The 27,773-nt window shown below is 35.3% G+C and overlaps 1 protein-coding gene across 3 annotated transcripts in view; it reads left to right on the top strand.

The window, feature by feature from the left end:
* SSBP2 (single stranded DNA binding protein 2) overlaps positions 1-27,773 on the top strand; it is a 287,990-nt gene that overhangs the window by 60,679 nt on the left and 199,538 nt on the right. For all 3 annotated transcript variants that reach the window (XM_024755704.1, XM_024755702.1, XM_024755703.1), the window contains exons 2-3: positions 8,966-9,038; positions 19,274-19,335. In XM_024755704.1, the coding sequence (XP_024611472.1) occupies positions 8,966-9,038; positions 19,274-19,335 (135 nt within the window). The remainder of the gene's footprint in view (positions 1-8,965; positions 9,039-19,273; positions 19,336-27,773) is intronic.

Here is a 27,773-nt window from a genome sequence, read left to right as displayed (position 1 = left end):
GTATCTTCAACATCTTTATGTATATCAGGTATCTATTCTCTGAAACCGACATTGAGAGTATAAAAAATAGACTAAGTGAATTTGAAGCAAAGGCTGGATATTAATATTATTGGGTGGTTGCATAGACACAGTTTTTGACATGCTAAATCTGTTTTTTAGCTTCACTGTTAATGATGAAGAACTTTAAAAAGACAATGTTAGAAACAGATTTCTAATTTTTCACACCTCCTAAGCACCAGGTTGTAAGCTCTGTTGAAAATTTGATCAGGCTGATCTAGTTTCATTGCTAAACTACTTACAATCCCATGAGCAGTCTCTCGGTGGCTGCCAAATGCTCCTTGCTACTTGTTAGCTAGCTGTGATCCAGCTAACTCTTGGCATTTTATCACTTAGGAGACACATATGGATACTGATACGTGTCATTAGTCAACAGTGGAATTATACAATGGATCAGGAATAAGAAAGTTCTTTTTTCTAAATCCAACATGACTTTTTAAAAACTTTTTATTTTATATTGGAGTATAGTAGATTAACAATGTTGTGTTAGTTTTAGGTGTACAACAAAGTGACTCAGTTATTCATATACATGTGTCTATTCTTTTTCAAATTCTTTTCCTGATTAGGTTGTTACATAATATTGAGCAGAGTTTCCTGTGCTATACAGTAGGTCCTTGTTGGTTATCCATTTTAAATATAGCAGTGGGTAGGAATCTAGATCCCACATGACTTTTTACTGTGCCTTGGGAGAACTTAATCTGTTCTAAATTCTCTATGTCTGCGGCTTCTCGAGTTAATGACGTTGGGATTTAAGGACAAAAGATGGGGAGTGGATTCTGGATGTAGCATTTTGCAGCACATACTACTCACCAGTGCTAAATGTAACAGCTAGACCATTCTTTATAAAATAGCCCTCTTCTAGCCCTCTCCAATCTTTTTATTGTTTATTCCCTAACCTTGATTTATTTCCTTTAAGGATATAGGCAAGAGAGAGGTTATTGTCTTTTGAGGATTTGTTTTATTAAAAATAACAAAACATATCTACCACCCACAACTAAATGGATTAATTTATTTCTTTAAAAAATTACCCTTTGTATATAGAGATAGGAATCAGTGTGAAGGAACTGTTTTAGTAACATTCATGCTGTTAAACGATAGTATTTTATTGAGAGGCTGAAGCTTAAGGATACTACGAGGAGGTCAATGCTAAAGTAGGTACCTAAGGAGATTCCTTACGCTTCCCCTTTGAATGCTTTGACTAGAGGAAACCAAAGGATTCTGTAAGTGCCTTATGCCTGGCTTAAGAGAGTCATTCCTTCATTAAAAAATATTTATTGGGTACTCGCTAGTTTAGGTGCTGGAGATACAGAGATAAACAAGACAAAATGTGTTATAGTAGTTTAATTTCAGTAGAAATTAGGAACAGCTGTTTTTTGAAGTTAATTCTCCTACTGTGTCTTCCCTCTACCTTTGCACATATAGTGAATCAACCAAAAGAATTTTAAAACTACAGGTGGGGATTTGTTAATTTGAAGGCTTTATGTTTGAATCTTTTTTTTTTTTCCTTTTTCCTTGCTAAATGTAAGAAGATGGCGAAATCAGTTTTCATCACCGAAGTTTGGGATGGATGTATGTTTTCTCATATTAAATGGCTACTTTCTCTTGCTTTTCAGTTTCAACACTGTATCTTTTTGGAATATTAAAAGAATGGCATGCCAAAGACAGGTTATTTAATAGGTAAATGTGTGAAAAGTAGATATAGGATATCATGGCCAGGCTGACAGACATAGCTGTTTATTGGTAGTTGGACTTTTCATTGTATGACTACTTACCTAATGATGTTTATACATAGTTCATAACTCTGCCTCATAGGAATATATTGTGAGGCATGATTAAATGTTATCCACAAGTGGCACACATTCCTGAAAATTTTTATGAACATTAAATTGTGTTATTATAACTAGCATGTATAATATAAAGAAAAGTTTTGATGAATCCTGTTCACAAGATTTAAAAAATTCTTTCTATGATTTAAACAGTCATATCCATTTTAACTGTTCTATAAATTCAGATTAAACACATTAGGTCATTTTTATTGACTGACTTTTGTGAAATAATGATTTGTTTTATAGATGTATTATACACACATGCATAGATATTGACATATGTACATATATGTGTATGTAGAGAGAGAGAGTTAGGAATTAGCTCTGAACTATAGGTAGTATTCACCTTTTATTTAGTGTAGCTTGGAGAACTTTTTTGCAAATTAACAATACTGTCTTTAAAACCTTTTTAATATGTTATCCATAGTTCCTTATTTTCTACCGTTTCCTTCAGAGCAAGAGATTTAATCTCAAATGAGATAGCTACATTATAGAGTGAAGTAAATTCTTTACCCCTTTTCCAGACTGTGAAGTCCTTATTTACAAGTGTAGTTGAGAATTTGCTGCAATTAGACTCCAAATGACATTATGTGTTGTAGATGTGCTGTTAAATACTTAACTGTCTTAGTACTGTTAGATGATACCTCTTGGCAAGCATGTAACAGATGTTGTTCACGTGAATGGTAAAAATTTTTTTCTTTGTTAGATTTTGTAATTTTCACAAGGTAAATTTGAAATAATTTTATTTGGTGGTACATTTATGACATTTTCTCACATTTTAAAGTTCAAGAATTAGGCAGAGGGAAGTCTCTTAGGTGCTTGTTGAATGAATATATCTAAATTCTGAGTTATATTTTCAAACATGAAATTAATGCAAAATATTTTACTATAAATCCAGCCATTTTTCTTTTTATTTATATTTTGATTGTTCTACATGTTCTTTGGTTAAAAATTTTTGTGCATTAAGCTTTTCTACATTTAAGATGATTTCTTTAGGCTAGACTCCCAGTAATGGAATTATTGGGTCAAAGTGTGTGAACTTTTCTTAGCAAGCTTTTGACGTATACTTATTGCCAAATTGGTTTTGAAAAGAGCTATACTAGTTTATTGCCATCAGCAGTATTTGAATATACATTTTCTTACATATTATGTATTTAAGTGAGAATTTAAATCCCATTGTTGCTTTAATATTTGTTTGATTCCCAATGATGTTTAATGTTTTCCACATTTTAAAATTATCTGTGATGTTTGTTATTGCTTCTGCCCATTTATCTATAAGGTTTAGTTAGCATTTTTACTTTCATATTAGTTATTTCTATCTTTAAAGTTTAATCAAAAGTATCTGAATGTGTCCCCCCTTCCCTGTTCTCCCCCATCCCCAAAAAACCTAACCAAAATTAAGTCAGACAACAAACTGGGAAAAAGTGTTTAATATTTTTATCTAGCCAGATATCTTAGATTTTTGTATAGTATGAGTGGCACAAAATTTAATCTTTTACTGGAGACACAAAGCTACCATTATGATTGTTAATTAGAGGACAGTGCTTTAACAAGAGTTGTCCTCAGGCCTTCCGAAGGAGGCATGGGGATGTTAGCTCTTACTCTGATTAGACCATACTGGTTTTATGCTTTATTTAGTTTTTCTGCTACATCCATACTAGTTGGACTTCATCTGTTGCTTCTTACTATTATTAATATTTCTGCCAGTAGCTATAATTCATATTTCCTTCTACTCTTTTTCTCAATGCAGTATGTATATTTCTGTGTATATATGCTCACACTTTTAACAATGAACTATGAACATTTCTTCATTAAACATCTTCAAAAATATTTTTTCCCATCACCTGCATGTAAACTATTCCCCTTTTATCAGATATTTAGGTTGCCAGTTTTTTACTGCTATAATTTTGCCACGAGCTTCATTATAAATTGTTTGGATTTCTGATTAATTCTTTAAAATAGTATTTTAGAATAGAAATTACTGGGTCAAAGGTCATAAAGTTTTATTATTTTTTCCTATTTACTTGTTTATTTCTTTTAAAATAGGTAATAGAAGAAGTATGGGGAAATAATCAAACGGAAGAAAGTTTATGCAGTAAAAAAGTCTGCCTCTTAAAAAAAAAAAAAGAAAAAGTCTGCCTCTTATCCTAGGCTCCCACTCCCTAGGAAAAAAACCCCTTCAATAAAAGATACTGTTTGGATACATATGTTTCCACCAGAGGGGGGAAGCCTGGGGAGTGGTGCTTGTTGCTGCTGTGCCTGTATGTATATGAATTACCTCTGGAAGAATATATGTGTCATGTACATGGGAGCGTACTGTACAAGCTATTCTACACTTGTGTTTTTTACTCATTCACTTACCTTTTCACCTCACCATGTTATTTTCTTGAAAAGCTGTACCATTTACACGTCCATATATTATCCTTTAGGCACCAAATGCTTTAATGTTTTTAGAGTCTTTGGTACATTTTTTGGTGAAATTTAAAAATATTGTTTATGGCTGGGAGGTTGAATATTTTTCCTTAGGATTATTTACTGGCCATAGGTAGCCATTCTTCTTATTTGACCTCTAATGTCCCTCCTTGCTCATTATTTAAAACTTAAGGTCTTCTTATTCTGGCAGGACATTATATGAGCTGTTTGTATATTAAGCATATTAGCCTTTTGTTGTCCTATTGATCGTGTATCCTATTTTCTCAGTTCATTATTGCTTTTTAATTTTATTTGGGGTTTTTCGGTGGGGGGTAGTCAGAGGTTTAACATCTTTGTGTTCTTTTCATTTTTATATATCTTTAATTCCCTTCTAATTATATATTTTATAATTAACAAAAAAATCCACTTTTGTTAGACTCATGTGCAAAATAAAGTGCGTGGGATTTCCCCCTTTCCTTCTGTAAATAGGTTAAAAAGTTAAACTGTAGACTGGTCAACATCCAAATTTATTAGAGATTTTGAATCCATGAAGTCTAGTTGAAATATCGATCGATTTGATCCTATCAGAATTGGAGATTGATAGAATTTGAATTGTGAAGTTTTATCAGTGGTGGTTGACTTTTCCGTTCTGCCTTCGATGGCACCCATGAGTGTATATGTGTGTAACTGAGGGACAGTGAGTTGAGTGTGCATCACGTGTGTAGGTGATATGTAATTACTGTGTTGAGGGCAGTGGCAGGTGGGCTCAGACTTTGGCTATTCTCAGTTCTCTTCCCATTTTAACCTCTACCTTTGCTCTTACTTTTTTTTTTTTTTTTTTTTTTTTTTTTTTTTGCGGTACGCGGGCCTCTCACTGTTGTGGCCTCTCCCGTTGTGGAGCACAGGCTCCGGACGCGCAGGCTCAGCGGCCATGGCTCACGGGCCCAGCCGCTCCGCAGCATGTGGGATCTTCCCGGACCGGGGCACGAACCCGTGCCCCCTGCATCGGCAGGCGGACTCTCAACCACTGCGCCACCAGGGAAGCCCTTTGCTCTTACTTTTAAAGCTTAAGAGCCTGCAGTAACCAGGGAGTACAGAAGGTCTTGAGCTGTTTCAGATACATTTTGCATTCTGGCTTTGCATTCCTCTCTAGAATTCCTGGTCATGATTTTGTTAACTCATTCGTTGGTATCTATTTGAAATTTAGAATGAAATGAAGATAATTTAAAGCCATATATGATCCATGAATCACTGATATGCTTTTTCATTAATCAATGTTTAAAAAAATAGTCTGTGTCTACTTTCTGCAAACAAACTCTTACTGCATGATTATTAATTTTTTTCTGTGTAATTGGATCACATTATAAGCCACTAGATTAAATAGGCACTCTGTACTTTATCAAAAGTAGTTAAATTTCTTAAAGATCCTAAAAAGGAAAATGAAAATGTTAATATGAGAGTGTACACATTTTAAATATTTGTATATTCAATATTTATTTTAAAATTTTCACTGTCCAGTAGAAATTGAATCTGAATAAAATGTTTGATGATGATCTGTCACTAAGTAAGGGACCATGCTATGATTCATCTGCACGGATGGACAAGTGTCAGTCCTCACTCCCCTGGAATCATTTGTATTCATACACAGATAATTTATTGCAGGGCTCTTCCCCCAGAACCTTCTGGAGGCTCTTATTTCTGGTGGCCCTAATGCCTCTATTGTAGGCAGCTAATGGGAAATACACAGTATCTATACCTGAAGGTTGAACAAATACTCCTATTGCTGTGGCTCCTACTGGTTCTTCAGGAGCAGGAGGGAGGTTAGAAAGGAATGGCAAATGTGAGAGAGGCTGTGGTGTTGGAATCCAGTATGTGACTTGGTAATATAATGTGTAACAGAATTAGCTGAAACTGTTGCAGTCATTGTTACTATTTACTGTGCTCTCTGATCCTTTCAACAATACTACAAGGAAAGTATCCTTCCCATTTTACAAATGAGGAAACTGAGACTCAGAAATTATGTTTCATTAAAAGTGAGCACAGGTACTGTAAATAGAGGGAGAAGGTGAATTTAACTCTGGATATGGTCAAGTTAAGAGAGAGCTATCTTGCTAGAAATTTCAAACAGTAAATTGGAGAAGCAGGTTTGGAGCTTGGTAGAGAGGATAGGGCTAAAGACATAGGTTTGGAAAATCCTATGCACAGAGGTAGTAGTTAAAATGTTGGAGATTTGCTAGTGATGTATTCTGGAGTCATCAAGACAGTAGAGTTGATTAACTGTTCACTGATATGATGCTCCCTGCCGCTCTCTCTGGAGTAGGTCCTGACTGCCTGGGAAGCATTCATTTTGTTCAAGGGAGTTACAGAACATGGATATATGAGGCGGTGTTATAGATAGATAATCTCAGCCCTGTCCCATTTTATCATCCTGTTGATAACAATACGATGTCCTGCTACAGCTCAGATTCTAAGGGTAGGAGGACAAGCACACCCCTAGGAAGATGCTTCAAAATCTTTAGTTCTGCGGTTTGAAACCCCTTCCCCCCATTGATTTTGTGCCTCCGCCAATATGTCTTTGAGAATCACTGTCCTGAACCCATTGAGAGAGAGGAGATTGTTGCTTTAAATTCTACTTGTAAAGAGATATACTTTTTGCTACCTAATTAATTGGGGGAAAACAGAAGAAATATATTATCTCCTTTAATATTACAAAGAAGAGATTACAAGGAAGTGGCTTGCTTAACTTTAAGGAATGGTGTTTATTGCAAGGACACAGCAACAGTTGTGCTCTGGCCTTGACTGTTCTGGGGTCTGTTCTGTTATTGCACCCCCCCACCCCTACCCCAGACCCACCACGGTGCCTCTGCTTCACTCAGTGCCTCTCACTTCCAACTTCTCCAGGCTTGGTGGAACATCCTTACTGCTGAGCCTTTGACTTAGGCCTGGCTTTCTTGTCCAGACTGCACCACTGGTTTGGCTCTAGGTCCAAGATTTTACAACCCACAAGGAATAACCCAAGGCTCTAGGGCCGTACGCAGTAGGGCCACACTGCCACTGGCAGGCAATTTTGAGGCTTCAGTCTCTCCAGGAGAAATTCACAAATTTTTTTTTTTTTTCAAGGTGAAATCTGCCATCATGGTCGGGAATCACGTGATGGGTTTGGAAGTAGTTAGTGAGAGACAAGAGTATGTGGGATATGTGTGTTTGAAGAATGTGTGATAAGAATCACCAGTTGGGTTTGTTTGTTTGAAACTACAGGAACATTTCAATTCCAATATCCCATATGACATACTTTGGGGTATGAACCTTCCTCAGGGAGCATCACACAGGGATGTGACATACTACGTGTGTTAGAGTAGAGAAAGAGTTGAGAAGCACTGATCCAGGAAGTGGCATTCAACTTGAAGAGAATGGGAGATGTTTCTAAATTATATTCGTATACTCACTGTCAACAACATATTTTCATCTATGAGTAACTTTAACAGATGTCTGCTCATGGTGCTTAGTAACTACAGAATAATTCTCATCTTAAGAGTTTGGCAGTTTGGGAATGGAGAAAGAATTAAATGGACAGAGCAAGTGATTATATACAGGCTTTCCCTTTTCATGACAAATACATGTTATGTTTTCGGGAAAATATTCAGTTTTGCAAATGCCATCAGTCTTTAACAATCATAAATTCACTTGGCAAGAGAAATGGAGTAGCTCTACAGAACTGTGGTTATTGTTACATTGTTTTATTTACTGTAAACCTGGCTCAATATTGGTAAATACAGTGTAGCAGAAACTGAACTGTTGTGAGCTATCTGGGCATCAGTCCAAGATATCATTAAAAATACTGTCTCAGACTAATTTGGGTTTATGAATAATATTTGTTAACAGCTTAACTAAAATTGAGCCACATGGTGTAGCTTAAAATTCTGAATCCACAAGATAATGAGAGTAGTATAAATGTATAGTGCATACTTAATATTCTGTATTTGAGTGATAAATTTATATTTACTTCCGTGTTAACCTTTAAACTATAAGAACCCAAATGCTTAATATAATCTGGTATCTTTAAAGTTTACTTAATGCTGTGATTTGCTGTTCATTTGAATTTCTTTTAAACTAAAATATTATTGGTTTAACAATCTAAACTAAAGAATAAGGAGAGAGTGCCTGAACAAATACATTAAAATTGGACATTCAACACCCATTTTGGCATACGGATATGTAAACAGCTGGAGTTTATGTTAACATTCACCAGAAAGTTGGAAGGATATAGTGTTGTTGTAAAGGTCCAATAACTTAATTCATTTGTTTTACTAATAATTAGACCTTCAGGTAGGTTATGGGAATTATTAATATTTGGTTTTAAGTTAGTAATTCATATTAGGTATAACAAAGGGAATTGAGGGCTTGATAAGTTAGATGATCCAAGACAAAAATCCATATTTAGGTGTTTCTTGCCAAGAGAAGATATTATGTGTCTTATTCTTTTGCGTCCTATTTTAATTAAAGTTCTTTCTGAACATATGTGTATAAACTCCTTGAAAAGATGTTGGAAGAGTTGATTTTCTGTCACTGTTATTGTGAAAAATATTTCTGTAATGAAAAGGTGTGTGCATTATTTAAAGAATGAATTTTAAATATACCTCTTCTCAATAAATATTTTATTCATTTTACAGGTTAGCACTCTACGTATATGAATATCTGCTCCATGTAGGAGCTCAGAAATCAGCCCAGACATTTTTATCAGAGGTATGTTTTGTATATTTTCTGCATTGTATTTTGATATCCTATGTAAGTGAATGAAAAATATACTGTAACAATTATATGAAAAAAATACCATTATGTATTATATAATGAATGCTCAGTTATCAGAATGCATAATATACTCTTTGTAGATTGTTTGTAAGCATTTTTAGTATCCCAAAATTCCATGTCCATGCAAATAACCTTCTACTCAACTTTATAGCCATTTTTTCCCTGTAGAAATAGAACCATTAAACACCATCATATCTCTAGTTTTAGCAATATCTTATTTTGGCATTATTCACAATTTTGGAAAATATGGTTTTTGTTTTTATTTTGTGTGGGTAATAGTGGATTGACGACTGAAACTTCCGTTAGAAAACATTTTGATAATCTTGCTTCAAGTTCTTCTTGTTTCTTTCTATTTTTCTCTGTCACAATATTTTAAACTTTGAACTCTCATACAATGTTACTTTCTCCTTCTGTAATTTATCTAATGATGAGGATGAGGAGGATTTTATTGAGTTATATATATGCCAGGCATATTATCTATAATTATAATAAATATTATATTATTTATAGTTCTTATAAGGAATTTGTAAGGCATATGGTATTATTCCTGATTTACTGATAAGAACTACAGGGGTCAGGGAGTTTATATTACTATCTTATGATCACATAGCTTAGTAAGTTACGGAACTAGAATTCAAACCTTAGGTTAATTCCAAAGCCCCTGGTTTCCCCTCTATATCTGTGCTGTCCAGTATGGTAGCCGCTGGCCAGATATGACTTTTTGAGCACTTGAAATATGACTAATGCAGTTGAGAAGTGCTGTAAGTATGAAGGTACACACTGGATTTTGAACACTTGGTGTGAACAAAAGAATATAAAGTATCAATAATTTAAAATTTTTGATCACATTGAAATGATAATATTTTGGATATATTAGACAAAATAAAATTACTAACATTATTTTTCTTTTTTCTTTTTTAATGTAACTACTAGAAAATTTTAAATTACATCTGTGGCTCTCATTTGTGGCATATGTTTATGTTTCTGTGGGACAGTGCTGATCAAAATTACATTGTCTCTAGTGATCTCACTAGTTTGCCCCTTCCAGATCAGGGATATGATGGACAGCCCCTTGACCAAAGTGCCCTGCCTGAGGTACAGCCTTCTTGAGATTCACTATCCTCCAACAAGCACACAAGTAAACAAACACATGTAGCCCCCCAATCTTTTATCTAATTAATTAATATATGTGAACTGTTAGGGCCTGTTTGCAAGTAAGAAAATTGAGAGGTATGCTCAGAACTTAAGAAGTCAGTTGTTTTACTACAGAAGTAATATATGCAATGAATAAGAATGTGATTTCAAAGTTTATTTAAATCAAAACAGAAGTTTAACATATCCATATCTCATTAAATAATTAATTAGAAGACTTTGGTCTATAACCTTCTGAGTCACATTCACTGTTTGATATTATAAAGTTACTGAGATTGCAAAGAGGATGCTTTTAATAATTATTTTCTTAATCACTGCCAACTTATATTTAAAAGAAATTCAATCTGCTTATGGAGATTTTCAAGTTTTATTTTAATGCATTTGAAAACTTGATAAAAGAATTTACTGGTCACTTTCCTTAAATCAAGGACCATTTTGGATTGGCTCAATTTTCTGAGTCCTCAGGGGTTCCCAAGAATATTTTTTCTTAGCAACACTAATAATCACTTCATCAAAAAAGAAAAAAGTTGCTAACTTATTTAAGGAAGTTCAGGTACTAGGGCTCAAATAAGTTATGTGGATTGAACAGATAACTAGATACTGTACTGATATGCTTCTGACTCAATGGACAATGGATATACAGCTTTTGTAGAGCTACTTGGTAAAAATAAAATTATAATTCCAGAAGAGATTTACACGTTTTTAAACAAGTATTTACCATGATTTTATTTTCTCCGGCTGCATTTGGAATACAAAACTGAGGATATCTCTGAATTATTAATCTGGTTCAATTTCACAAGAGGAATCAGTTAAGCTGATATTAAGCTATTGTCACCAGGAAGACACAATATTACTGGGCTTTGGAGATGGGTGTATGTGATTCCCAGAATAGTTACATGGAAATCGTTGAACATAAAGCAATCGTATATATTTTTGTGGGTACATACTTATGAATGTGAAGTATAGTGAAGGTCTGAAAGAATATACATTCCAGACTAGTTGTTGGTGGGAGTGGGGATGTTAAAGGAACCAAAGGGGAATTTTATCCTTACTCGTAGGATTTTTTAAAACAAGAAATATATATGTATATATATTTGTATAGTTATTTAAAAATAAAAATAATAGAAGATAAAATACGAAATTACCTTGATTTTAAAATGGAAGTCTGGAGGTAGATTTGTAATAGGCCATTGCTGAGTATACCCTAGAGTTCTAGATACAGTCGTCCCTCTGTATCCACTGGATATTGGTTCTAGGACCTCCCCACCCCTACCCCACTGCCGTGGATGCCAGAATCCACAGAGATCAGGTCCCTTATGTAAAATAGCACAGTGTTTGCACATTGCCTACACTTATCTTCCCATGTATTTTAAATCGTCTCTAGGTTACTTCTAATACTTAACAGTGCAAATGCTGTGTAATAGATGTAAGTACCATGTAAATGATAAGTAAACAGTTGCCCATAGGAAGCAATTTCAAGTTTGGCTTTTTGCAACTTCCTGGAACTTTTTTTTCCAAGTATTTTCTCTCCGTGGTTGGTTGAATCTGTGGATGTGGAACCTACAGATAGAGAGGGTTGACTGTAATTTCAATTGGTTAAATTTCAATAGCTTGCTATATTGTCCTCCCTCATATTTTAAGTTTCCATAATACCAGCTGCTTGTGTTTGCCTATACATACCAGAAGCCTTCTCTCATCTGGGCATTACTCGGTGCTGTTCACTGCCTAAAACCTCCTCCCCTTCTCTCCTTGACTAGCTTAGAAGTAGCTTTTTCTAGGAAAACTTTCTCAGGGCTCCACCTCTCCATGCTGATAGTGCATTCTCACCTGAAAGCCTTTGCATATTCTGCCAAGAAGCTTGGACTTATCTTCTCGGCAAAAGAGAACTTTTATTCTTTTAAGTAAAAGAATAGCATCGTTAGATTTGTACTGCAGTGTCTATGTGAATGGCAGTACCCATCCTCTTTAACTATGGACAACAAAGAAAGGAGAATGTAATCTTTTAGAGCTCTGTACCCTATTTAGCATTGCTTTCTCTCTTCCTTTCTTGGATCATCTGGAAAATTTAAGGCTGCTCATTGTAGAATGACTTCTTAAGTCATTTGAGTAGTGAAGGACCATCTTATCTAAATTCTTACTCTATACCCAGATTTTTACCTGATTCAGAACTGTTATACAAGGGACTTAAAAATCAGGGGGACCTATTTATTTGTTTTGGGTATTTGTGATAAAAAGGAAATGACTGAAGTGGCACCAATTACTCAAGTATTCGATGTTCTCACCCTGGTTCAAGGCAAAGTAGAATGCTTCTTCCAATTTCGGCATTCTCCCTCAGGGTGAATGAGGGTATGAATGACTATGATGTTAATGAGCCCTTGTGAGCCAGGATTTACTGTGCTGGGCCACCTCTTTCATTTATACGGGTTTGCTTTCTGGATGAAGTTGTGAGACGGTCAAGTTGGAACTCCAGGCATCATCTGAACAAGTAAGATGTGTATCTCAGCAGCCTAACCTCTCAGTTGGGCTTAGCCTTTCTTATAGTGCCCTTGGCCTAGCCTGTCAGAAATTGGACTGCTTCTGATAGCTTTTGTTATCAGTCTGAATAGTAGGGCACTATTAGCCCAACTATTTTTTTTTCTTAGTTAAAAGAGATAACATTGGGATAACAGTAGAAATTAAAACATTTCTCTAGCCAGGCTGTGTTAAAGCTCATTGTTATCTCTGATTCATCATAGATCCTAAACCACTACCTGAATCCTAAATGTAGTTTGTATGACTTTTCATTTTCTTACCACCAAGAGGACAAAATGGAATATTCTTTAGAAATATTCTCAATACAGAGCCCCTCCTCTGCTTTATATTTCTTTATCCTTCAGTATTCAATAATTATAAACAGAATGCTAAGAAATCTTCTTTACAATGCTATATCAATTTTTGTTATTTTGGGTTCTTTAAAAATGATTCTTTTCCTGCGTTATATGATTTCATTATGCAAAGATAATTCCTGCTTGTTCCTGAAATTTTGTATGGTATTCATGCCTCAGAATGAGGCTTGGTGTCTGTAGCAAATAAAATTAAGAATTAGAGTGTTGTTGCAGAGATCTAGGTTTTTTATCTCTTCTTAAAAATTTTACATCGTTTATACTGTATTACTAGCCCTTATTTGCCATAAATTAGCCAATAAGTTAGCCAGAAATAGAAGCTTAAAAATATCTCATGGATTGTTTCTTCAGATTTTATTAGGAATGCTAAATTATTGAACTCCATAGACTCCAAAATTCTGTTTATTTTTCCACCTATATGAAGAGAGAGAATAATAATAATAATTTCCTTACCTTACCTGTTTCTTGAACTTTAATTTGGAGGCAACATAGTGTAGTGGGTAAGAGCAATCACTTTAGGGCCACACTGCTGGATTTGAATTGCGTTCTACATTATATTTACTTATTCAGTTTTCTTAATTATAAAAAGAAGATAATAATTCTTTAAAGTGGTGCTGAGGTTTAAATGAGTTAGTACATGTAAAGTGATTTGAAGGGCCTGGCATGTGGTAAGTGCTGAAAGGTGTTATTTTAATACTTGACTGATTCTTTTCTTTTTTTTTTATTTGCTGTGGGATCTTAGTTCCCTGACCAGGGATTGGACCTGGGCCCTGGCAGTGAAAGCCCTGAGTCCTAACCACTGGACTGCCAAGGGATTCCCCTCTTTTCTATCTTGTGTAGTTTACTTCTTTAGAGTACAAGTATAAATACATATCCTACGTGCACGTGTGTGCTCCAAGTATCTGTCACCTGGATGACCCACAATCCTCCTACCTCCTGGGGTTACCTTTTCTAGCAAGATGGCTCCAGTTCTAATCCCTAATATAATTGGTTGTCTCAAGTCCTCTCCAACATCTCTGGGGCTTACTAGGGGGAGGGAGGACAGTATGGTTCTCTTGCTGTGATTTCTTGCTCTCACTAAGTATTACAGCCCTGCTGCTTCTCCTCCTTATGGCTGATACCTTTTCTTTGCCTTAACTTTCCTGTTTCCTTCATATGCATCAAGGAGTTTTCCCAATAAAGAGTATTCCTTTTTAAGAGGACTTCTACCTTCCTTCTAAAGCAAAGCAGGACTATTCAATAAAACTTCCCATGATTTTGGAAATGATCTCTAATCTCTGCTGTATAGTAAGTTCTCCACTAGTCACATGTGACTACTGAGCCCTTGAAAAGTGGCTAGAGCAACTGAGGAATATTCAATTAATTTTAAATGTAAAGAGCCACATGTGGTTAATGAGTACCACGTTGAACAGCACAGTTTTGGATTATATCTGCTTCAAAGTACAGTCAGATTTTTCTTCCTGTTATACATCTATCAGCTTTAATTTTTTAAATTAGAATGTAAAAATTTTTACTTTTTTTACATTTAGTTTAGTTGTATGGATGCACCAATACTTCTATACATGGAAGGTTTTAGAAAATTAGTAGGAAAGGTGGATTATATCTAAATTAGAAGTCTCAGGATTTTGTCTAGCAACAAATGTGTACATAGGTATGCATTCTTTTCTTAACAGAGGAACTAGCTTTATCCATTCAGGGTATTAATTTTTTTAATATTGGTTTTCAAAAAGTATGAAAGGATTTAGGAATACTCTGTAAAGTTTGTATCCCATGAGCTTCACATGAACTGCTGTGCTGTTGGAGATGCTCTTGACCGTCTAAAGTGGTCCTACATTGACGAGGCTGGAACCCCCCAAAAAAGGTGCTGTCGACATCCAGAATTGCCCCACCTCGGCTTTGTTGCTCCTGCTGCAACCAGCGACTACACTTTTGGAGCCAGGGGCAGGAAGCTTCTCTTCTTCCTCCTGCCTTTTGATCTCCTACTAGTGTCCCTTGATAGCAGAACTTAACAGGAAACTGGCTGGCAAGGAGCCTAGGAAATGTAATTTTCAGAATCCAAGCACCAAGTGTAGAATGGAGTATAGGAAGGGTGGGTTTCGGGCTGAGAGATAATAGGTAACTGACCAGTATACCTTGCTGGAAGCAAATGATGATGAGATGATAAGTAAATGTGTGTGTGTGTGTGTGTGTGTGTGTGTATGTTTGTATGTGTGTGTATCACAAATGTTTTTTTATTATACACTCTGTTCTGTGCTTTGATTTTTGTTTTACTTGTTTGACTTCAGTTGTTTTATATTGGTTCATTAAATTTATAATTCTCGATTTGTGGTTGTAGGGTATTTCATTCTATGAAATGTGCCATAATATATTTCACCAGCCCCCTACTGATGGACATTTAGATTGTTTCCAGTCTTTTGCAATTACAAATGATGCTTCAATGAAAATTGTTTCATTTATAATTTTTCACATGTGACCACATTTATAGAATAAATTCCTAGAAGAAGAATTGCTATCAGAGAGTGATAGTTTGTAATTTATAATTTTCAGTTATAAACCATATGGCATGTCTTACTCTTGCCAATACACCTTTCATTCATGATTCAATGTTTGGCTGTGCATTTACATAGAAATGCTGAAAACACTAGATCATATGATAGAGACACTGCATAATCGCAGACAAGGCCCTCAGATGCAGAGTATGGCAGTGGGAATTGGCCTTGGGATTTACAAGGTTACAGGAAAATACGGCCTTTAGCTGGACTAATGTCAGAAGGAAGGGAGGTGGATGATTAAACAGCAAAAAACCTAAGGACTAGGGACTACACATTGGGCCTGGAATAATGCAAGAAGGAAAAATAGAATAAAGAGAGAGAGATTGTTTGCATAGATGCCGCTTAAACACCTAAACAAGCCTGAAGCCCATGAAACTCAGTACAACAGAAAATGCCTCTTCATAAATAGTAGAAGAATTGTTTCTAAAATGACTGTTGACATTTAGAAGTATTTTCTGGCTATTCCTCAACCCCATCCATCATTAATACACGTTTGCTAAAAAAATTAAACTACATATTTGGATGCGAATATGATTTTAAAATGAAAGTCTTCCTTTAGCTTTTTCCAGAGATAATAGTTGTAAGTTTGGTGTCATTTTTAATATGCATACACCCAAATGCACACGTACATATTCACACATTTTTTTTAAACAGGAAAGGTTTTATACTATTATGTATTTGTTCTCCAACCTTGTGTAATCTCCAGCTTGAAAAACCAGTATAGCATGGCTCTTTTTCCATGTAGATATATCTTATTCATTTTAATGATTACACACTGTTCTGTAGTATTTAAGCATGAAAATTTATTTTACATTCACTATTGGTGAATGTTTTTCAGGTTGTTTCTAATTTTCATTGTTTCTAAAAACGCTGCAGTAAATGTGCCAAAGTTTTCTATAGATCAAGTTCTGTTTTCTTGAGCATCATCTCATGCTTTCTCTAAACAAGTAATATCTAGAGTAGTAATTAGTTTGGAAGCAAAAAATACCATTCACTATGGAAACATATTCTTATGTATAACCATCTCTTCTTTGCAAATACCTAAAATGTTAGTTGTTCATTGAATAACTGTGAGTTTTGTGTTAACTTCAGTATGATGGACCAAAGTTTTAGCTGTTTCTGCCACAGACTTGCAATTTAAGTGAGAAAGATGAACTTTACTTATGATATAGTAAAGGATGTTTGAGGTTGAAAAAGATGATGTATGTGAAACATTTTGAATTTCTCTTAGGAATAATAAGATGTAATACTGTTTAAAATACAGATTCATTACCTTCAGACTTCCTCTTGTGAAAGACCATATCAAATATAAATCTTATAGTTATTTTCCTAGAGTACCTTATCTCCTGAAATAGCTGATGATTGGTTGTGGAAGTTGTGAAGGTACAGGAAGGAGACTGCTTAGTAGCTGATGTGGTGCAGTGGGACTCATTTAGACTGTGAGTCTAATCCAACCTCCAGCACAGTCTGGCACTGAGAGCTAGTCATGCTATTTTGACTCTTCATAAGTCATCTCACATTCTCCTTTTAATTATTTCACAGTTGTATTATGTAAAGTCAAGATGAACTGAGATGAAACATAAGGACACTACTTTAAAAAACTTATTGTTTATATGCTTAGGATGATTCCAGGGGTTAGGAATATTAGTGTGTATGGGGCACATCTGTGAGGTCCATTATTGTGCCCTTTCAAGAAGACTAGTGAAAAAATGGTAAGAGAAAGGATTGAGAGAAAGATGAGACACAGGTTTCTGACTAAATTATAACTTTAGCAGGACATCAGAGTTTTATTTCTCATAAGATTCATTAAGTACCATTCCTTATTTTTTCATGAACCAAAAAGATAGAATATTGATCAACTGAAATTATCGGATAAAAGGTAGTATAGATTAAAAAATTTTTTTTGAGTGTTACTGCTTAGGAGAATTCAAGCTAGGATCTGGCTTACATTTATATAACATGTTCTGGTTCATAGATCAGGCTTACATTTATATAACATGTTCTGGTTCATAGATCACATTTAGACTTTATAAATTCAAGTTCATTAATTGCTAGAGTTCACCTTTTAGCGGTTTTTTTTTTTTTTTTGCGGTACGCGGGCCTCTCACTGTTGTGGCCTCTCTCATCGCGGAGCACAGGCTCTGGACGCGCAGGCTCAGTGGCCATGGCTCACGGGCCCAGCCGCTCCGCGGCATGTGGGATCTTCCCGGACTAGGGCACGAACCCGTGTCGCCTGCATCGGCAGGCGGACTCTCAACCACTGCGCCACCAGGGAAGCCCCCTTTTAAAAACTGGTTATCACATATATAATTTTCAAATCTTTAGAAAGTTCGTTTGTTTTTTGAGAGCAAATTACTTGTCTTTGTCAAGGTTCCCAGTGGTTTATATTTTGTGTACATATGAACTCTACACATGTGATCAGTTTCAGTTATTTTAATTGCACTTAAGTTTTGCATCTCTTCCTTAGAAAGGTTTTGATTTTTTTTCTATTTTTACATTTAGGGCCACTTCTTGAGTTTTTATTTTTAAATGTTTTTGGTTTTTATCCTTTTGGGATAACTTCTTCCATAGTAAGTGATAGAAAGGATTCCTTGAATTTTTTGAAATCTATAATTATAGTTGTTTACTTCCTAGTAGTGTTAAGGGCCTGTGGGCACATTTTATTGATTGGAGTATTGTTAAATATTTTTAATTATTTAAAAACTACAGGATATACTTATACATAAGGATTGTTTGTTTTCAAAGCTGGATCACCTTAGCTAAAATTATAACTTACATTTACCTTTTCTCTTTATCCTCCTTCATTGTTTTGTTTTCCTCCACAGCATTTGTCACCTTCTATTTCTAATGTAAATACAATTTCCTATTTTTGTTTGTTTGCTTGTTTATGATCTATCTTCCTTACTAAATTATTATCTCCCTGAATGCAAAGATTTTTATCCTTTCTGTTGACTGTGATCCAATGCTTAAAAAAGGCACTGTATAATCACCCACACAGCTTTCCAGTTTTTAAATTTAATTTGTAAAAGCATTTAGTCAGAACTTGTAATTTTGAGAATATTGACCTTGTTTTAAATGTTTATTATAGTGAACTCCAACTCCTCTGGAATATAAATAATTGGAAAGTTTTATGTCACCATCTTTTAAAAATTCTTATGAAAGTCATATGCCTTCTTACTCCCATCCCCTCAAATAAGGAACTTATTAAAAAATTCAATCCTTAGAGTATAATTTAGAGTCTACATATTAAGCCCAGTCTCTTGCAAATTTCTGGGTTAGTGGTGATAACTGATTTTCATATTGGTGTTAATAATGGTGATTTTCATGTGCCTTAAGATCCTGAAATATCTTCTGAAATCATGGCACAATGGGAAGCAAATTCAGGAAAATAATGGTGGCATCTTCTCTCAAACTCTCCAGTCAGCAAATCACAATATAAAATGAGTATTTTTAAAACTTGAGTAAAGAATAACATGAAAATCTTATATATTATCATAATATTTTAAATGGAAAAATATTGCTTTATAATATGTGTGAGAAGTATTATTAGGAAAGTATTTAATATCTCTTTTATTCATTTTAGATAAGATGGGAAAAAAACATCACATTGGGGGAACCACCAGGATTCTTACATTCTTGGTGGTGGTAAGTATCTTTAATTCCATTTTCACTAGATTGATGATGCATTTCAGTAGGCCTGCACTGTACCTGTTTATGATTTCATGCCTCTCACTTATACTTTATCATTTTCTACAGTTATTTTCTGAAAGGTAGCACTTAGAAAAATAAAAAACAAATAAACTCAAAACCAGCATTAATGTTATTTAACTTAAAGATACTTCTATTAAATCAAGCTGGAATTGTGACCAGTGTGTGGAATCTCCAGCTATAAGTATGATATTGTATTAGTCAGCTCTGGCTGCCATAATAAAATACCATAGACTGGGTGGCTTAAACAACAGAAATTTATTTTCACACAGTTCTAGAAGCTAGAAATCCAAGATCAAGCTGCTGAGCATGGTCTGTTTCTGGTGAGAACTCTCTTCCTGGCTTGTAGATGGCTGCCTTCTTACTGTGTCCTCACATGGCAGAGAGAGAGAGAGAAAGAGAGAGAGAGAGAGAGAGAGAGAGAAAGAGAGAGCGAGCACATAACAGAGAATGAGAGAGAAAGACCAAGCACGTGCTAGCTAACTAACTAGCTTTCTGGTGTCTCTTTTTATAAGGGCACTAATTGCCCATGAGGGCCCCACCCATGTGACCTCATCTAAACCCGAGGCTACTGAAGGTAGTGGTGGTGATGGTGGTAAATTTTTAAGAGAGAATAGTCCAAAAAAGTTTGAAATAATTCTGTATAGACTCAGAGCTAGAACTGACTAGGAATGTACACAAAGATGGTCAGTCAGTATTAAAGGCCCAGTTGATATCAGAACTTATAAATTTTATTGTGGTACAAGTATGCCCAGGTATGTGACTTTTCTACAGCAGTATTTGTTAGTCTAGGTATTCAAATGGACAAGCTAGGCTTTTCTTTTTCTTTCATTTTAAAAAAATTTCTTCAGTTAGGAGCATTTCCTGTTCAGTACTTTATACATTCATCTCTCAACATCTTATTCAAAAGAAAAAACAAAAGCTCTCTTCTAGTGCCGTGCACGTGGTTTCCTTGGTCCGTTACTTCATGCCATCATCTTTTTAATCTCTCTCCTGAAAACGTGCTTTACTAGAAGTTCCATGGTGAATAGAACCACACTTGGTCAGTTGTGGTTGTGGGTTTCCCTTGTTTGTCTCACATACGTATGGCAGGAACAGGTGCAGTCCTTTGGTTCAGAGTTGTTCCTTTATTTGGAACAACGGTTCACTGAAGTTAAGCAGTGTCATTGTGCTGTTTTCCTGGGGTTTAAGACTGACCTCTTGTAACATATAGTGGTATAAAAGTCAGTTTTTCATTTTACATAGTCTGTATTTATGATATCTAGATCTAGACTAGAAACGCTTAATTATTTGCTGAATGTAGTTGAGTTTCCCACTTGTTGACACCCTTATATTTTGTATGTTTCCTATTAGGTCTGCAAAGTGGCACAAGAAACCACTTTAGAAGTCTGTCCCTATTGGATTAGTGGGTTAACAAAATGAGAATTTTAAGTTTTTCATTATAGAATTAATTCTATTTCTTGCACCTATTCTTGCACCTATTCCTCATGAATTTAACCTATCCTCGTACTGTAAATGGTTGATAAAAACTCACTGAATACTTTGGCTTTTTGCTTCCATCAGACTTCAGTTTTTTTGGTCTTTGCTATCAGAAGGTATAGCTCTTAAATCTGCTATTGCCCTTCCTTTTTCTATGGCTGTTAGATTCAGGGGAACTCTTCCTCTGTGGTTTTGGTATTTTAAGAAATTTTTACTTAGTTAGAGATATCAAAGAAATTGTAAATAATGCGCATAAATATTTTTAGACCATATTTATTTTAATTTAAATCTAGCACATGCAAAAGGTACATTATTTTCAGTGTTTTTAATGTTCTTCCCTAAAACTATCAATACTAACGTACCTTTTGAGGTGCCTACTTTGTCGATATAAATCAGTGATTCTTAGTAATTTTGAAGTCATGGGGTCCTCTGAGAACTGATGAAAAGCTGTGGATCCCCTCTTCCAGGAAACTGCCCAGATCCTAAGCTTTCCTGATCATTGTGTGTAGCCAGCCATGACTGTGAGCCTTAAATCCAGCAGAGGCCTGACTTTTTTTTTCAGCTGTTTCAGTGGTCCCTTTGGTTTTTTTTTAAATTAAGACTTTATTTATCTTTTAGAGTAGTTTTCAGTAGGTTCACAACAAAATTGAGGGGAAGGTAGAGATTTTCCTTATACCTCCTGCTTCCACACATATATAGCCTTCTTGTTATCAACATTCCCCACCATAGTGGTACATTGTTGTAATTGATGAACCTACATTAACACACTAAATCACTCAAAGTCCATAATTTGCATTACAGTTCATTTTTGGTGTTGTACATTCTGTGGGTTTGAACAAATGTATAATGACATGTATCCACAATTATAGTAATATACAGAGTATTTTCACTGTCCTAAAAGTCTACACTCTGCCTCTTCATCCCTCCCCACCCACCCTCCACCCCTGGTACTCACTGATCCTTTTATTGTCTCCATAGTTTTGCCTTTTCCAGAATATCATTTAGTTGAAATCATACAGTATGTGGCCTTTTCAGATTGGATTTTTTCACTAAGTTATATGCATTTAAAGTTTCTCCATGGCTTGATAGCTCTTTTCTTTTAGTGCTGAATAATATTCCGTTGTCTGGATGTACCATGGTTTAATTATTCATTCACCTACTGAAGGACATCTTGGTTGCTTCCAAGCTTGGCAATTATGAAGAAAGCTGTTATAAACATCCACGTGTAGGTTTTTATGTAGTCATACATTTTTAGTTCCTTTGGGTATATATCAAAGAGTGTAATTGCTGGATCATATGCTAAGAATATGTTTAGTTTTGTAAGAAGCTGCCAAACTGTCTTCTAGACAGGTTGTACCATTTTTCATTCCCACCAGCAACAAATGAGAGTTTCTGTTGCTCCACATCCTGGCTAGCATTTGTTGCTATCAGTGTTCCAGATTTTGGCAATTCTAATAGGTGTGTAGTGGTATCTCATTGTATTAATTTGCATTTCCCTGATGACATATGACATGGAGCATCTTTTCATATGCTTATTTGTCATCTGTGTATCTTTTTTGGTGAAGTATCTGTTAAGGTCTTTGGCCCATTTTTTAATTGAGTTGTTTTTTTTTCTTATTGTTGAGTTTTAAGAGTTCTTTATGTATTTTGAATAACAGTCTTTTATCAGATGTGTGTTTTGCATATATTTTCTCCTAGTCTGTGGCTCGTCTTCTCATTATCTTGACACTGCCCTTTGCAGAACAGAAGTTTTAAATTTTAACAAAACCTAGTTTTGTTAAATTATTTCTTTTATGTATTGTGCCTTTAATGTTATACCTAAAAAATCATTGCCATACTCAAGGTTATCTTGGTTTTCTTGTAAGTTAACTTCTAGGAGTTTTATTGTTTTATACCTTACCTCTAGGTCTGTGATACATTTCGAGTTAATTTTTGTGAAGAATTTCTAGTGTATACATTCTTTTTTTTTTTTTTGCATGGGGTGTTGTCTAGTTGTTGCAGTATCATTTGTTGAAATGACTATCTTTGCTCCATTGTATTGCCTTTGTTCCTTTGTCAGAGATCAGTTGACTATATTTATATGGGACTATTTGTGGGCTCTCTTTTCTGTCCCATTGATGTATTATCTATTCTTTTTTTTTCTTTTTTTTTTTTTTGCGGTACGTGGGCCTCTCACTGTTGTGGCCTCTCCTGCTATGGAGCACAGGCTCTGGACCCGCAGGCTCAGTGGCCGTGGCTCACGGGCCCGGCCACTCCGCAGCATGTGGGATCTTCCCGAACTGGGGCACGAACCTGTGTCTCCTGCATCGGCAGGCGGACTCTCAACCACTGCACCACCAGGGAAGCCCTCACTTCTGTCTTTTATAGAATATTTGCAAGTGGAGTTTTCCTGTTGTTTAAGCCTTTTCACCAAATATTTACTATGCAAAATTATGTTGCCTTCAAGGAACTAATTAGTAGGAGAGATAAACAATTAATAGTATTATAACTGAGGTATGTATTGGTTATAATAGCAATACAGGAGGAATACTTACATCAGCTTGGGAGAGGTAGGAAAGGCTACACAGGGAAAGTGAATCTGAGTTGATTTGAAAGTTGAGTGAGAAAAGGGTATTTAGGGCAAGGAATGGTTAGCATGAAATCTTAAAAGTGATCCTCATGCATTCAGAGAAAGGCAGGTATCTTGGATCAGTAGAATTGTAGATGCAGTACTATGAAGTGATAAAATATAAGGCTAGAAACAAAGGCAGGGGTCAGACTATGAAGTCCTGGAGTGCATCAAGGACTTTGGACTAGAACTCAAAAATTTTAAACAAGGTATATGACATGATTAGCTTTGTGCTTTTAGATACTTGGCATTACCATAGACATGGATTGAAGAGGATTGAGAGCAGAGGCAGAGTCTAGTTTACAGGGCAGTTGTTATTGTCCAGTTGAAAGGTTATTAGGTGATGGACCCCAGAGAGTGAACACTGAGTGGAATAGATTGGAGGTGAATGAAGAAGTTTCCAAGTTTTAGATTTGGATGGTGGGATGAACACTGATGCCATTGATTGAGTGAGGGAGTATAGAGCGAGCAACAGGCTTTGGAAAAAAGACCATGATTTAGCTCTGACAGATTAAATTTTGAGATGCCTATGTCACATTCAGAGAGAGATGCCCTATACAGTCAGAGCTCTGGATCTGTAGGTCTGAGACAGGCCCATAATGGTTTGGGAATTATCAGCATAGACTATACTGTAGTGAAGAGTGTTCATGGGTGAAACTGCCAGTGTAACAAGTAAGAGCAGGGCCTGGGGTTGGGACTCTGGGGAAAGTCAACCTTTAAGTGAAGGTGGATAAAGAGGAGCCTCAAAAGAAAATACTTAGAGAGGAAGGAGGGTAATCAGGAAAGAATAATGTATGGGAACCAGAAAAGGCATTCAAAGGAGAGATTAAATCTGCAGCAGGTAAAAGTAAAAAAAACCAAAAAAACAACAACAAGTATTTTCCTGAATCGGGAAGTAAAGTGAACTTTGGTGGTCTTGGGGAGAACAGTTTCAGTGGAGTAGTGAAAGTGAAATTTAGAAGGCTGTTATATTTCATTTTTCCAGCTCCAGGTTAAGGAGAGTAGTTGAAGTGTGCGGTGATGTGTGTAGTAGTTTCAGGATTAACAATGGAACAGGACCTAATGTTTTTATTTTTAAAATTGAATAGATTTGAGCATGTATATAGATTGAGGTGAAAAGAGCAATAAACATGCACAAAAATGCAGAATAAACTACAGGAGAGATGAGGGGCAAAGGCCTTGGAGAGAGAGGAGGAGGGGAATTTCTCCTTTTAGTATGGGATAGAGGAAAGTGTGTGATTTTACTTTCTGGAGCTGTTTTTCCTGTTTTTGATATGATTTCCCTTATCGTTTATTTTCTTCTTTCCCAGTTTGCACCATGCCGCAGTGCTGTTATATTTCTTAGGCCTCCCTCCTGTGTTCATTGCATTTACCTTGATCAAATCCCTCTTGAAAGCATATTTCCTCTTAGTATGCTTTAATAAAAATTCCCAACTCTCTTCCATGAATTTCAGAAATAAAAATGCCAAGAAACTTCTTTCCTCTGAAATGAATGTCCTTTTAGATTTATGTAATTCAAAGATACACACTTTTTGAAACTTCCTATTTAAAGTTTTAATGGCAGAAACTGTGACTCAGTTTTATTTAATATTATATGTAAAACACCTTTTGAAGTAACTTTGGGCTCATGTATTTATATCCTGTAATTAAATACGTATAACATTGCAGAGAAAGTAAACTAATAACTAAGATTATCACGAGAATCCAGTTTCTGTCACTTGGCAGTGGAAAGTCAAATCTTGCAGCACGCTAGCCCTGTAATGATTTTAGAATCTAACGATGCCATCAGGTATAGCTAAGAATAACCAAATACTTATGTGAAAATAATAGCATTGGAATTAGTCAGCAGGCTTACTAGAATGGTGTAATATTTGTAATTGGTAGACTACTTCTTACCCATTAGTTCTTGCCTGTAATAGGCATGGCGTAGCTAATTATTTACTTGAATTAAGTTAAACTAAACATCAGTATAAGACAATGTAGGCAACAACTAGGATAGAAGAAGAGTATAATCACAGTGATAAGGGAATAAATAGTATTAGCAAGAGAGAAAGCAAAGAACACAGGTGGTCAGGCTGTAGGGGAGAAGCAAAATGTGTCTGGGAGACTAGGAAAGGAATGTGGAATACAGAGGAAGATTTGGTGGGGAGAAGACATTGTAAAAAAAAAAACTGATGGAATCTTCCATTAAATGCAAAGGATTAGAAAGGAAATTGAGGCAAATTTTACTTAATAAGAAAACTTTCTTTCTGGCCATAATAACTCTATGAGACTTTTCTAGAATACTTTTAATACCTTCGTACTTATTTTAAAAGTACTTTAGTGTAAATCATCTTTGTATCTGCACAAAAGTCTGTAAAATACATAACAGATATTTTCTCTTTGCATAAAAAAACTAAGGAACAAAAGTATTTGCTCAAGATCAAACTCAGGATTAAAGTTTTCTGAATTGTAACCGGTACTTATCTCAGAAACAGATATTATTTCTTAAAGGGAGCAGAATTTAGTGGCCCACTATTAATAAGACACTAATTACAGCCCCCTTTTGAGCATCATGAGTGGCTAATTCCAGACAATAGATACAAATGACTCAGAAAAGTTGTCTTTTCTGAGTCCAGTCTGTCTTGAGGCATCCATGGATCACTGGCAGCTTGTGTAGGGTGAGGAGGTGGTTGCCATAGGTTACTCAGGAAATGAGTTGGAGTACAGGGGTAGAAGGTAGGATAACAAAGTGTTTGCTGTCTCATCCAGGACAGGTATCTATATCTACGACACTCTTGTAACAGCTGATGGTGTTCACAGTGCCAGAGCTGTATAAACCTGCCCATAATCAGAATATAAGGCATCTTTGAAATAAGAATTTTTAATACCATACTCACATTAGAGGCAAAACAATGTAAGATAAAAAGTTTCAGCCCAGCTCTGCCATTTGTGTGGCACTTGTGTGGCCACTTGTGTGCCACTTAGGTAAATTATTTAACCTTTTGAAGTCTCAGTTCCCTTATCTATAAAATGGGAAAATACTAGGAGGATTAAATGATGGAAAATGTTTAGTATATGATGCTTGAATTTAGCACATACTTATTAAATGTAAGCTATTTTGATGATACTTTAAAATATGAATTTGTTACTAATCCAGGATTATGTGAGAATTTTATGATAGTGGGGCAAAATTTAATGCTTACATTTTAGAAAGTATTAAGCAGTGCTAAGGAATGATACAAGTACAGGTATGTGGAAGTTCTAAGGTGATGAGCAGGTACATGTACATTTCACCACCCTCCGGAGCGTTACAAATGGACAGTTTTCTTCAATATAGGTTAAGAGTAGCTAACGCTAATTGATAATGTATTTTTTGGACAGTCAACAAGAAATAACTTCCTTAGTTATCTTAAGACTTGAACTTATAATAACATGACTTGCTCCTCAGGAAAAAATGTCTTCCCCAGGGTTTTTTTTGCTTCTTTTAATTTTTATTTTCATAGAATTCTAGATCTTGCCAGTGGCATGAAGGTTATATAATTACGTTAGCATCCCATCTTCTGGGACACATCTGACATGTTTACCCACCCTCGTAGACTTCTCTGACAACCATTTTGCTTTCTATGTTCCCTAGAGAAATTGAAAGCTAGCTAGTCACTTTGACTCACATCCTCAGGATAGAAGGAAAAAAGTATTTGGATGAGATCCTCAACCTGGGAATCCTGTGTTTTCTTTTAACTTAGGTGGGGAAATCTTAATAATAAAAAATGATACAAGAACAAAGATTTCAGTACTGTGCAAGTTTTGCTTCTCTGTATTTAGTCTCTATCTTCTTCATTTCTAAAATAGAGATTTTTCGCTTGTTTCTGCTTAGGAATAAAGAGACTGTAAATCTAAAGCATTATTCATGAATATCAATCTACCACAATTTCAAGGATAGTGTTTTGGTTTCAGGCTTTGGATTAGAGAAATTGAAAAGCTCCTGGGCCTCCAGCATGTCAAGTTGTAGAGAGAGGAAGTCTGTATTTGTTGATTACTATAACTTTATAGTATAGTTTGGAATTGGGAAGTCTCCAGCTTTATTATTCTTTCTCAAGATTGCTTCAGCTATTCAGGGTCTTTTGTGGTTCCATACAAATTTTAAGGTTATTTTTCCTGTGAAAAATGCCATTGGAATTTTGATAGGGATTGAATTGAATCTGTAGATTGCTTTGGGTAGTGTGGACATTTTAACAATATTAATTCTTCCAATCCGTGGCATGGAAAATCTTTCTGTTTTTTTAAATTTCTTCTTCAATTTCTTTCA

Source organism: Neophocaena asiaeorientalis, unplaced genomic scaffold (assembly GCF_003031525.2).
Source record: "Neophocaena asiaeorientalis asiaeorientalis breed wild unplaced genomic scaffold, Neophocaena_asiaeorientalis_V1.1 scaffold37, whole genome shotgun sequence".
NCBI lineage: Eukaryota > Metazoa > Chordata > Mammalia > Artiodactyla > Phocoenidae > Neophocaena > Neophocaena asiaeorientalis.
The sequence above is the reverse complement of the archived record's forward strand: the minus strand, read 5'-3'. Positions and strand labels throughout refer to the sequence as shown.